Source organism: Thunnus albacares, chromosome 19 (assembly GCF_914725855.1).
Source record: "Thunnus albacares chromosome 19, fThuAlb1.1, whole genome shotgun sequence".
Taxonomy (NCBI): Eukaryota; Metazoa; Chordata; class Actinopteri; order Scombriformes; family Scombridae; genus Thunnus; species Thunnus albacares.
In genome coordinates, this window is record NC_058124.1 from 2,839,326 (window position 1) to 2,852,958 (window position 13,633).

General features: G+C 38.8%; 1 protein-coding gene across 2 annotated transcripts; it reads left to right on the top strand.

The window, feature by feature from the left end:
- The first annotated feature begins 801 nt into the window (after positions 1-801).
- Positions 802-13,047, top strand: si:dkey-222b8.4 (uncharacterized protein KIAA0895). 2 transcript variants are annotated; one of them, XM_044336392.1, is made up of 8 exons: positions 802-1,149; positions 2,538-2,768; positions 2,859-3,199; positions 7,419-7,562; positions 8,505-8,637; positions 8,798-9,103; positions 9,263-9,360; positions 10,365-13,047. In XM_044336392.1, the coding sequence occupies exons 1-8, from the start codon at positions 1,125-1,127 to the stop codon at positions 10,521-10,523; spliced, it is 1,437 nt and encodes a 478-aa protein (XP_044192327.1). In that variant the 5' UTR covers positions 802-1,124; the 3' UTR covers positions 10,524-13,047. The 2 variants fall into 2 exon arrangements, with proteins under 2 accessions (XP_044192327.1, XP_044192326.1); XM_044336391.1 differs by having other exon boundaries at positions 2,538-3,199.
- The last annotated feature ends 586 nt before the right edge of the window (positions 13,048-13,633 follow it).

A 13,633-nucleotide genomic window follows, 5' to 3' on the forward strand; every position in this document is an offset into this window, starting at 1 on the left:
CAAAAGACTCATTATGGTAAAATAAATTATACATCTTTATTTTTTAGTTGCAATCAACTGACATATATATATATAGAAATTTTATGTCAGCCACAAAGGGCTGCAAGTTTTGTAATTGTGTTTTATATCACATACATAATCTTTGGACTCAGCTTCAGCTGTAAAAGGAACCATATATAGTAGGTTACCATAAGATGTTAAAGCAATTGTGTTATCAAATAAGATTCACAGACATGCCTGATAATGGATAAGTGTTTTCTAAATAGAAATTATTATGTTAAAAATTCAGAGTTAAGCTACTAAAAACTGTCAGTGTAACGTATTCCTTTTGCTAGTCCCTACAATATAAACTAATTTACTCTACCTTTTATGGTAGAGTTTGTAAATGGGTCAGTGTTGAGTAATGTTAGGGCAAAGTCATGTGTCACTGTGATCACATTAGTTGAGCACATTTTTCAGTCTCATTAACCTGTCACATTCTATTTGTAGAAAAGACTCTATTGTTTCACGTTACCTTCAAGTCATTGTACAAAAAAGCTGGAATCAACTACCTTCGTTTTAGTTTATTGTTACTATTACAGTGTTGCTGAATTGCTGTGAAACATGGACACATCAGTGTTTATGGTAGGGCTATAAATCTATAGTCCATAACTTGAGTTTGAGTCAAGGGAATATTACATTTAATCCACTGAAAACTGATTAAACTGACCAATGAAAGCCAACCTTGATATATTCTGTACAGAATCTAAATGTATTATGATATGGACTTCATTTCCCATGAGTATCAATGTGTGTTGCGTAGCTTACATGGAAACCATGGAAACAGATAAGTCGATGCCGAGCCTGCACCACAGAGAGCCCGATTCTCTCTCGTCAGTTTGGCTGAGGCTCAGTGTAGGCGGGACGTTTAATGTCAACTCAGCTGTCAGCTAGAAAATGCTCTAAAATTTATTTCTGCGTATCCTGTGGTAATATAATCACTACGGGCAATCTTCTTTCATCGCTGGGTTACTGTTTGAACAACGTTAGCCGGCTAACGTAGCTAGGTTAACTTGGCGAACTAACGTTAGTAATCTTCGAACATAACTGGGTATTTGAGCTTCATACAGATACCTTAACAGAGGATGCTGGAGTCAATAAAAGTAACAGGTAATTTTTTTTTTTGTCTTGTGCTCTCATATTTTCTTGTGATCGTAGCTAGAAGTGTCCACTTAACTTAGCAGGTTATAACATATCAGGAACATTAATAATACAACTAGCTAAATATAATACCGTAATAATGGTAATAATGGTAACTTTTGTTAACTAACTTAGCGTTAACAGTCGTCATAAGGTGAAATAGAAGTTGCATCTAGGTAGTAATTAAATTGTTAATACTAACATTAACGAACATAAAAAATCGAATATAGAAAGCATCAGAAAGCATCTATTTTTAATTATTTCTTTCCCATTTTCCTGCCTCCATATTAAGTTGCTTGATATAGCGTACATATTGTATTGTATAGTGTTAACTATGCACTTGTGTTGTTAAGACTCATGGCAGTATGAAAAGGAGCTTTCTAGTGGGCTTATTCAGAGCTGAATCATGCTGATTATTGCTTATTATACGCTTTAAATTGTGCTTTGATAGTTTCATTAATAGTTAGGAATGAGATGCTTGACCGTTGAATCATTTTGCTGTGCGGTTGAATTGCATGTGAACAGTGATTTGGGACTGTTTGCTGTCATATATTTAATTTCATATATGGTACCTGGCAAACTGAAAATGTCTTTAATTAACTTCATAAAACTTTCACACACCAAGCATTCATTAGATAGGGATACTAGGTAGATAACTCTGTACTATGATGTGACAGTATAGCACGTCACATCAGCTGAAACTGAATGATGAGATAATCAGCTGATGCGTTAGATAACATTATTTGATTTGGTAGCTGAGCATGCAGTGAAGCTCTAATTTGTACTTTCCCCTCTTCCAATCATTGCTACTGAGGTCATTAGTTTGTGCTGTGTGTGGCTGCATGGATTCCAGCTCAGTGCTCCTGTCTGAACAGAGAGCTTACTCTCAGTGTAATGTTGCTCCAGCTCACCTTACTGCACTCTGACTTCTGTGCTCTACTGGCAGTCTCTGGAGACATGATGAGAATAATTTCCTCTGTGAGGACGGGATACTGACTCATGAAAAGGAATGGTTTATAGCCGTGGACTGCTGATGTAACAGCAGTTCAGGAAACATGTCAAATTACGTGCATTTGTGTCAGATTGCATCTTTATGATTGAGGATAAAAAGGAACAAATGGGAAGGGGCAGTTGCACTAATGTCGGTTTGCTAACAAAGATGTAAAAATAGTTGCTGTAACAAAATATATCTTTTTAGCTTGGCACTGGAATTGATCTAATTTTATCCTGCCTTGATAAGAGGATTAAGCTATCAAGCTACTCTATCTACAAAAGGTCTGCACATGAGGTGATTCTAAAGTAAGCAGCCAACAGATTCACTATCTTCTCTCACTGGCATCTCATATTACTTCTTTCAGAAAGACTCCACTGGCCAGAGGTAGAAATGTCCAAAAAGTATATCTTAAACACTGCTGACAAGCCAGTGAGTCCAAGCCAAGTATACCTGGAGAAAATTTCTTCCAGTGTCCTCAAAGATCTCTTCAGCACTGGCTCCAGCAGCTACAACGTCCTGCTGCAGACTGAGGAGGAGGAGAGGAAGAGCCCGAAGCAGTCTCCGCACAAGAGACCAAAGACATCAGTGAAATGTGGTAAGAGAAACCGTTCAGGTATGGCTACTAGAAAGATTCGGGCTTCAGAAGGTGGCAGTAAACCTGCACAGACAAATCGTGTCCTCTCAGGCAGCAGCTCCAATCTTCCTAAGCCAGCGCGGAGCATCGCAGTAGTGGGCAGCACCATGGGCTTGAACCCTCGCGCAGTTCCACAACTCCGGAGGACGTGCATCCCCAGTTCCCCTCGCACTAAACTTCCCTCTCTGCACAAAGCAGCTATCGCGCGGGAAGTGGAAAATGCCAAGAAGCTCTGCATCCTTACAGCCATCAAGCCGTCTAATGTGGAGAAAGAAAAGGCCAAGTTTTTCAAGTCTGACTTCAACTACAATCCACAGTTTGAGTACAGCAACCCTGTTTCTCCGCTCATCCTGGCACGGCACAACAATGCCTCAGATCGCTTTCTGACACAGGTAAGAGTGTGTTTCCACTGAGCAGGTTTGGAATCATTCAATTCTTTTAGTTTGGTTTATTTGCCAAAAGGAAATCCTATAGCTTTCTTAGAAACACCTGTTCACCTTTCAAACTAAAGTGTCAGCCCTGCGTACTGTAAACTGAGGTCAGAAGCAGGGTTGCAGGGTCAGATTAAATATCAGCTTTGGACTCATTCAGACCAACCTCCAACACAGGTTTATCCCAGGTCTCCGTTTACATGTCCAGGTTCATTGTAAGCTTTGGAGAGAGAAACAGACACTTGAAACACTGTTGAAGGTACAGTATATGCAGCCAGTAAGGGCAGAAGTCTACTAGATGCTGGCCCCAAGGCTGTGACAGGTCATTCATCACATCTGCAACAATGTCCCCAGTGCACCAGCTTGGTGCAGAGCTGTCTATGTTTGAGATCAGCAAACTCCACATGCCAGTAGTCAAGTTGGATACTGTGATCACAAAGACTTGCTGCTAAAGCTCTTTAGCGTCAGGGCTGATCAGAGCTGAGGCAGGGTGAGTCTGCTGTCCAAGAGAAAGAGGAAAGTGGCCGGAATGAATTCATGCAGGAAACAAAGACAAAAGCATTTTAGCAAACACTGGCAGATTAGTTTGAATCTGAAACCAACATCTACAGTATGAGTACATGTCTGGTGAGAAACACTGAAGCTCTAAATGAAATGCAGTATTTTCAAAACCAAATTTTGATTACTTTAGGAAGACAAGAACACATGAGACTAAATCACACCACAAATTAACACGTAGGGCATAAGATCAGATGTATTTCTAGTGAAGTGGAAAACAGCCCTGTGGTGTTTTGTTGCTCTTTTAGTAACACAAGTACACAAATAGTCAGATAAGTAAAGAGTGAGAGGGTAGGAACAGGAAATGCAGTAAAGTGATCCTGCGGAGGATGTTTGTGTGTTTTTTTTTCTTCCCTAGAGTCTGCCCTAGTTTGTCATGTTTTCTTTCTCTCTGTAAAATGTTGTGTCACACTGTTGAACTTTAAAAGTGGACTGCCATTTGGATCACTTTTGTCTTATGATATTCTTGGCATTTGTCTGAACAAATAGATACTCAAAAGAGTAAAACTTCATGGAAATGTGTAACAGCCTTAAGTGGCAACCAGTGGACGTTTTGGGTCGGTACTGTAGGATAACAGTATTTAGCCTTGCTTTGGGCTGAGATGACAGACCTGTACACCTGCGCTCGCAGGCTATCTCCACATTCAAACTTACATACTAGTGATGTTAAGACCAAGTCTTAAATAGGGGACTAATGGCATAGTCCTACAATAACCTGCACAGTCTAGAATGCTGAATTTCAACAGCACTGTACTCAGGAGGGGAGTAAAAAGGTTGAGAAACTGTGGAGGACCAAAAATGGTATAAAAGTATAAATAAGTAAATGCAGAAATAAATAATTAAATACATAAATAGATGAAAATAAATACAAGATAATGAAAAACGACATAATTAAATCAATGTCTTGGATTTATTTTCTACATTTCCATAAATCATCTTTTCAATCATCTTTTATTTAGGCTATTTCTATATTTATGCATTTATTTAGTAATTCATTTATACATTTATTTATTTTTATATTTCTGTGTCTGTATGTTAAGGATTGATGTAGAGGTGTGATTGCTCTACTACTACTACTGCCTTGGTTAAATACAGTAATAAATTAATGTAGAAATACTAATGGTGCAACGGATCGTAGCTGATCCGTGATCCGTACGAATCACCTTCTACGGTTCGGAATGCATGTGAACCGCGGAATAATTGCAAAATTTGATGTCTCATTTAAGACAACGCAAACAAACTGCTGTAAGTACAAGTCATGGAGAGACAGTGCGTCTATAACAGGAATTTTGAAGAGCAATGACCAAACCAGCATTGAATGGGTCCGCAGTGACATCTGCAGCTATGTTTACATGCTGTTAAATGTTCTGCAGCTGAGCAGCTAATTAGCTACGTAGATGCTAACTGATGTTAACAGTGCACTTCTCCCCGCTGAATGTTTGTTTGGTGGCTCGTTCAACAAGCTGCAGGACAAGACGTGTGTTCATGTTTGTAAGTTATCATCATGTTTCGATGATATGGACACAGGCTGTTGTTTCATTCATTACCATGTTTGAAAGAGGAAGGTATCAGGCCTCATATTGCAATTTAATTTAACAATTGAGCATTGAGTATTTTATATATTTTAAGATTTTATTTAAACATTGGGCATCTTGAATGTTGTTTTCATGTAAGACCATGGGCAAAAGTTCCTTAATGTAAGTGTTTTACAAAATATATGGAAAGCACCCCTAAAAAATACAGAAATAGCCTAAATAAAATTGATGTATGGAAATGTAGAAATAACTTCAAGAATTTATTAATTCTTTTATTAATTAATTTATCATTATCAAAAAGTTTTTTATTTATGTATTTAATTATTTATTCCTGCATTTATTTATTTATTATTTATTTATACTCAAGTCATTTTTCGTCCTCCATAAGAAACTGTATCTTAAAAGCAAAAACATGTCAGTTCAGGATGCAGCCAATTGCTCTAAAATCACAAATATATTTCATGCATGTAGGCAGTGTATGTCAGTAGAACATGATAAATTAATAGACAAAATTAAATTGTTACATTTTAAATGGGCTAAGGCTTTCTTAAAATGTAATATTATCATTAGCTGTCCATCTTCAATTTAACACTGTATCAAATCAATTAATTAGATGTAATTATGTTAAAATGATAGAATATAAATGACAGAATCAACAGCAAGCAAAGTTAGTTGTTGTTAATACCATTAATGATTACTCTGATCTATTCAAGTGTCCCATTGAGTGGTGACAGAGAGCCACTATGTGCGGTAGAGCTTTTCTCAGCAGGCATTTTGATGATGATTTGATGTCACAGTAGGAAAAGCCCAGGTGTAATTAATAACATTAAAGATGGCTGAATTCCATTTAGCTGCTTCAGTTTCAGGGTGCTGGTGTTGTTCATGGTAGATCACTGTCACACTGTCATGGCTTACTGGGACACTTGAAGAGAGCAGGGCCATTGTTAATGTTATTAGTAACACCTGCACTTTTACTACTAATGACTAATGTCTGCTGTGAAAAGAGCCTATGATTGAGGCAGTTATCAGAAAATAAAATGATCTATTGATAGTAGTCAGACTAGTTTGGTCAAGTTTGCAAGCTTTTATTGTACTTCTGTTTGTTTGTATTTTTAATGTTATTTTCAGAACAGTGATGGTGAGGTGAAGGTGATTTGTCAAGACTGACTCTAGGTTACATAAGGTGGGACTAAATCCATGAGTCTTATTGCAATTGAGTGTCATGAGTTTTTGTTGGTTTGGAGTTATGTCAAATTAGGGGTTTTATTTCCATCACAGAAACCTACTTGAGTAAGGTGGACCACTTTGCATTGTTTAAATCCTGGCCTGTCAGTCCCTGAACATAGATAAATATTTATCATTAATTCATGCAGTGTAAGGCAAGGCTGTTAGCTAGAGTTATGTAATAGAAGAACTGCAAACACATTTAAGTTTAAAGTAGTGTTAGGCTAGTTAAAAATATCCATTACATGAGCCTAAATCACATACTGTAGTGGGTCTAATCATGATCCTGGATCATCATACTCCATATGGTTAACAGATGGATCCAGTCACTCAAGAATTCATACATTTGTTATGTGAAGAATGTTGATCAGAGGTTATATATTGCAGCAATACCACTGTAAACACCCTACATTCTCACGATTTTTGTTACTTTACACCCACCTGACATGGATTCAATTTATACCCTCCAAATTGTTAAGACGATTGCCTACAATACAGTGATATGTGGGCAATCAATCCATAACAGTCTTCCCACAGTGAATGGTATGAATGCCAGAGTGACTTCCATCTGTGAGCCAGCCAGGAGCATCCTGGCAAGACTGAAACAGACACCCATTCTCTCCAATTGGAGATTCACACATAAAAGGTCCATGGAGTGACAACATGCTATGTGGTTTGTGGGTAATGCAGTCTGTCAAACTTCGGTTATCTCTCACTAGCACTTTGGAGCACCAAAGTGAAAAGTTGCCCAGTACTTCATGTCCAAAGCGTTGACAACAGGAGGTCATCAGTCACAGGGAGCTTTCATGTTATGAGCTGTTTATTTGTATCAGTCACAGTGTTTGTCTTTAAATCTCATGCAGGCAGTGCACATCATGGAGCTTGCCCTGCACCGATATGGCAGCTATGAGAAGTTTGAGCAGGTCACTGGGGGCAGCCTCCTTACCAAGAGTCGCATCTGGCACAATGTCAAGAAATACATGGAGAAGGAGGGCTGCATGGGAGAGGTGAGTCCTGACGACACGTTATGAAGGAGATAATTTGCTGTTCATTGCGTTATAGTTGATATTTTTTTCACAGTTTGATTAAAAAAGAATATGAAAAGGCTAGCCTGGTGTTTTTCTGTGGCTGCCCTCTGTGGTCTGTGTCACAGTATATTTGTACATCATCATTACAGAGCAGCAGACAGCATCAGAGTGAATGTGCTCCAGGGAAAAGTAAGACCTTGCATCCTGCAGTTTGCTTCTGTAGGGCTGTGTTTATGTAACCATCTACAAATACATGTTACATCACCAAGTTAATCATGCTCCACTGAACACCACATATATATACAGGCGCCTTGTGTCCTAATGGGTTGAGACATAGAAGCCTGGAAAAAAAAAACTCGGGAATGAATTGCCTTAAATAAGAAAACCACCCAAAAACTCATGTGACACTTGTATTTTGTTGTTCTTATTCATGTTATTATTTTATTGTTATTCCTGTGGTGAAGCAACAGTAGTAACATCATACAGAGACGTTTCCAGCACAGCTCCAACTCATAGCAGAACATATTGCTGCAATCTAAAGCATCAGTGTCAGGTTTTGGTGAAGGGTTCAGCCAATTGATGCTTTCCACATCTGTATAGCTGTGAGGGATTTTGTGATGACAGTCTGTGAGGATGTCTGCTGTCTGTGTCCATGCCAGTTTTGGAGTTCAGTATATCTGGCCCTTTAGAAAGACTACATGTCCATGTCTCATCCCCTTCGTCATTGAAATTATATAGTGAAATCACTATGTCACCAGTTTAAGGTTTTTGTGTTACTTTGTCTACCCTGATATACTTGGCTATCATGTCAGGGTTGGTAATTACTGTGGAAGTACATGAGACAGGTTAAAGGGAAATGCACCAAATATAACAATATAAACAGCAAAAATGTTACATATATACATAAATGTGTGTTGACAGATAGTTGTCCAGGTAACAGATGACCTCCTGTCCAGAGCCTCCATGACGGTGGTGAACAGCAGACCCACACTGACCATCAACATCTCCACTGCCAGAGAGCACTGGCTGGAAGGCATGCTGAGGCATGAGATTGGTGGGTAGTGGCTAGAGCTAAATTTAAATTTGACTGTAGCGTAGTTTCCAAGGAAAGATAAAACATTGCATGGATCTAATTGTTTCTTTTAATAAAGTTGGCTTGAATTTGAACTTGAATACAACTACTGTCTATAAAAGTCCTTGTCTCTGTCCACCAGGCACACATTATTTCCGTGGCATCAACAACTGCCACCAGCCGTGGAGCAGCAGCATGGGCAGGAAGAAGCACAACCTGAAGCCTCTGAACCCCACAGAGGAAGGTCTGGCAAGCATCCACAGTGTCCTGTTCAGGAAGGACCCCACGCTGTGGCGTGCCGCCCTACTCTACTACACTGTCTACCAGGCCAGCCACATGTCCTTCTCTCAGCTCTTCCACAACCTGGGACGCTTCGTTCAGGATCCCAACACTCGCTGGGACTACTGTGTCCGAGCCAAGAGAGGCCAGACCGATACAGCAGAGCCAGGTCATTATGTCACTAGATATATGGAGCCAGTAGTGGGATTTTATTAGATAAATGATTTTAATCTGAATTGTGTTTGATCACATGTTAAATGTAGATCATTAGTACACTGGTTGTCTGTTGTCTTTAACTGGTTCTCTTGTCCGACCTCTCACATTGCAGGGTGCTTCAGTAAAGACCAGGTCTACCTGGATGGCATTCTGAAGATCCTGAGACATAGAGATAAGATCAACTTCCCACTGCTGATGACTCTAGGAAAGGTGAGGCAATTCATCTGAACTAACAGTCTGAGGTCAGTTTATTATAGTCAATTTACATATTTATTAATCTAAATTATGTAGCTTCCTCCAAGATGATCAGGTCAGGTGGATCAGATTTGTTAAGATTGTGTCGTGTCTCCAGTGGTATCTCCACTATACCAGTGTTGTTCTCCATAACACCGCTACAGTTTACAGAAACAGCAGAACACTGTTACTTATGTGGTTGTAGTTCAGACATATAGTGAGATTAAAGTTACTACGAGCTACAAACTTTTTGTGTTGATTTTGGTGGCCCCTGTGGACAAAAGTGGTAGTGTTTCCCGGGATGAAGATGTCCACCCTCAGTCTGTGTGCTGTAAATCATTTTCATTCAAATCATTTCCAACCTGGTGACAAGCATTAAGAATAACTATATAGAAATAGCCAATCTTCTCACTGATGGTCCTGTTTACTTATGTAGGTCATATAGAGGCATCAGAGGCACTGTTTCGTAACCAGTTAAAAGTTCCTTGTAGTAACTTTAATGAGAAGCAAAGCTGGAGTTTATATAAGCTCTCTGAGGAGGGAACAGACCGAGTTCTTCTGCTTCAGAGGAGCTGTAAGCTTTCAGGGTTAAACAGTATGTTCATTCCAGCTGTAGATGCATTTGTGTTGTGTTTTTAATAACATCAGCCCAGTACTACAACACACACAAATTGCTCTCATCAAAAACCAAATACAATGAGCTGAAACATGCCTTTTTAGCATTAGCATTTAGCTTTTTTCCATACAGCTGAGTGCAGAGTTGGAGAATAATTTAATAGCGACACCTTTCACATTATAGTCAGTCATTTGACCCACTGTTAATATAGAAATATGAATTAGTACAGCTGTAATTATCTTAAATTAACTGAATATGTAGTTCTTAATAAGTTCTTCAGTTTGCATGTAGTTTCATTACATTTATGTTCATTCTTTTGCAGCATGTTGCTAAATCTGTCAGTGTTGTTTTTCTGTGGGCTCAGGTGTCATTTGAAGATGTGGACCGCCTGAAAACTGTGGCTCAGATGGAGAACGTCCGCATCCCACACTTCATGCAAGACCAGGCAAAGTATGCAGAGCAGCTGACAAAAATCATGGCAGTGAACGAGCTGACTGATGAGGAGCTCAGGACCATCATCTGAGCCCAATCCATGCACCCGCACAACCCAGATCAGAACCAAATATAATCTGCCACACCACTGCCAGCCGTGGCCTGCATGCCTCAACACCACCACCGTCATCATGCATGGTAGCAAAGTGTGTAACCTGCACAGCGTGCTGTATCGCATGTAATGTAGAGATGTGTTAGACTCATACATTAGTTTTACCCGATATAAGCTCTGAATTAAAAATCTGCTATTACCTAGTCAATTTTCCACTGTTACTGTAGGAACCACCCAGAGAATCACTTCAGTGTGCTGTGTTCAGGGCTTGATGTAGTTTGAACAGTTTGTATACCAGTGCCAATGCAATGAGTTGCTGTATCAATACTAAAATGATACTTTTTCAATATCTTACTTTACTTTTCTTTAACATTTTCCAAGCATTTGGTGCCAATTTTGTTTCTTTTTTTTGTTTTTTGTGTTTTTTGGACAGTTTCTGATACTCAGCTTGGTTTGAGGTTTGATACTCACTCTTAGATTTTGGAGGATTTTCTTTAATAGCTTCTCAGTAGCTACATTAGCATGGCTTTCAAAAGAGTTTAACATGAACAACCATTTTTAATAAAGGTCCCTTAAAGGAATAGTTAAATATTTTGGGAAAGGTTTTCCGAGAGTTACTGTAGATGAAGGAAACCACTCTCATGGCTGTGTGGTAAGCTACAGTCGGGGACAATTAACCTAGCTTAGCATAAAGACTGGGAACGGGGAAAACTAGCATGGCTCTGTCCAAATTTCATAAATACACCTACCAATCTCTACAGCTCCCTAATTAACATGTTGTATCTTATTTGTTTAATCCATACATAAATAGAAATGAAAGCAGGACAATTTGTGTTTTATCTGGAGTTATGTGCTGGAACAATTTTTTGACAATCAACAGCTGTGAGCAGTGAATTCCTGGAGTCTTGTCATCATGGTGAAGTTGCTTGGTACAATGTGGAGTTTTGGTTTCTGTACATTGTGCCTCTACAGAAACCAAAACTTACGCTCACAGACCTTATCTGGCAACCTGTGCTATAGCCGGAGACAACACACAGAGGCACTAAGTGGATGGATAAACTTGTTCATCAAGAAATAGCTCCAACACTAAATCAAATCATCATTTTCACACTTATGTTTATTAACAGGTTAAACAAACAAGATATAGTGTGTTAATTAGTCAGTTTTTGAGGTGTCGGTAGATGTATTTTTGAACTTTGGTTAGACGATGGCTAGTTGGCTTAGCTAGGCTAATGGACTCCCAGCTCCAGCTCTGTACTTAACACACAGGCGTGAGGGTGGTATTGATCTTCACATTCTCGAAAAGAAAGCAAATAAGTGTATTTGCCAAATTGTTGAACTATTTCTTTAAAGTTGGTTATTAAAGAATTGTGACCAAGATATATTCTGAGTGGGACATTTTACAGTTGAAAGATAAACTTGTCAGTGTTCTATGGTGTGCAAACTGAAATAGGGACAGTGTTTCTAAATTACCTCAAACATTTCTCTGGCGTTTCTCTACTGTAATTTCTGGTTACTTCTAAGCAGAATATCTGCCATCAGCTCAAATCAGTCAATAATGTCACATATGCTGATGCATTGGTAGGGCTCTAATCGAAATGATTTTTCTGGGGCTTTTTCAATCCGTCAGCAATACAGAGGGAAAACCTGAATGCTTAATTGTTTGTGCATTTTTTTCTTTTGTGCATGAATATGGTTAAATGTAGACATACAGGACATCCTTTACTTTTAACATACGCCATTAAAACATATTGATTTAATTCCAATTTAAGTGTACTTACCTAGTGTTTTATATCTGTCTCTGTAGTGAAGATGAATACATTCTTGCACTTTGTTTCCTCTAGATACAACTTAGGGTTACTATTTTTGTAGTACACATTAGGCATTACTAGTAACACAGAGTTGTTGCTCAAGAAAAAGACGGTGAAAGGATGGTGCACCAGGCAGAGATATACTGATACTGGTTTAAGTGCTTCATCAGCAGTGTCACACACTGTTAATTAAAGCTGAGCCTGTCAACATTGTTCTACACTTGCTGATAGCTTGATGCTGAAAAGAAAATATCTCTAAGTATGAAGGTCACTTGTAATAGTGTTTATGACATTTTGAAGGTGTGTTCCTCATTATGCTCTATGAAGCCCTAGTGGTCCAAGTGCACTGACTTGAAGCCCTATTTGACTATTTGCACTTTCTTACCTTTGAACTACCTTCTCAACTGCACTGATATTTGCAGTTACTGTGTTGGTGTCATTTATAGAGAAAGATATGTCCATGTTTGACTAAACACCAAATGCCTCGTGGTTTTACTGTGACACTTAATGAGTTTCTGTGTTGTTACGAAGAATGACCTAATGTAGGGAGCACATGAACTACTCTGCCTCCTCTAAGACCCCTTATGGTACAGTTGAATAACACAGCGTTTCTATGTGATGTTTTCTATTTGAATGGTCTTTTTGTGATAACTATAGATATAATCTAAAATAAAGTGGACTCCCTGCAAAAATGGTTGTTGTGTGCTTTTTGTGTGTCAAAGATTTTTGATGTGTGCACGGAAAGTAGGACGCAGAATTTTGGAGTCACGGTCAAAGCAGTTGGATATGATGATGTTTGATTATATATTTTTTGCACATTAAGGAATAATCAACACCATGCACCATCCATGCCCACTTTATTCCACTCATGTTAATCAATTCATAATCCTAACTTACTTAACTTCCACAAAATTTAAAGCTGCACAAATCATTTTAGATAAACAACTAATTAAATTATGACTAGTGAGAGTGGCAAACCCACATAGAATCATCACAGGCTCTGCAGTTACCCTCAGCTCTTTTTAGCCTCTTTTAGATCATTGTTTTGGTTTCTGGTTCACAAATTTACCGGGTGGTTCAGATTCACCTCTCTCATCAGTCTTGTTTCCAACAGCAGGAAGCTGTTCTCAGTGAAAAAGCTCACTGTATGCTACTTGCCCAGCACCAAACAGCAGAAAGACAAAGTTAGCTACTAGCTAGAGCTAGGTACAGCCACAGTTCTTATCAGGTAATACAGCTTTAGTTTTGTCTCATGTTTTGGCTGCTGACAGAATGTCT

What these genes read in the sequence shown, in the direction of transcription:
- si:dkey-222b8.4 (XM_044336391.1), top strand. Translation starts at nt 1,125, where the DNA reads ATGCTGGAGTCAATAAAAGTAACAG. An exon ending in GGAGTCAATAAAAGTAACAG is followed by an intron (nt 1,150 to 2,537) that starts GTAATTTTTTTT and finishes TACTTCTTTCAG; the next exon opens with AAAGACTCCACTGGCCAGAG. An exon ending in CATGCTGAGGCATGAGATTG is followed by an intron (nt 8,638 to 8,797) that starts GTGGGTAGTGGC and finishes TCTGTCCACCAG; the next exon opens with GCACACATTATTTCCGTGGC.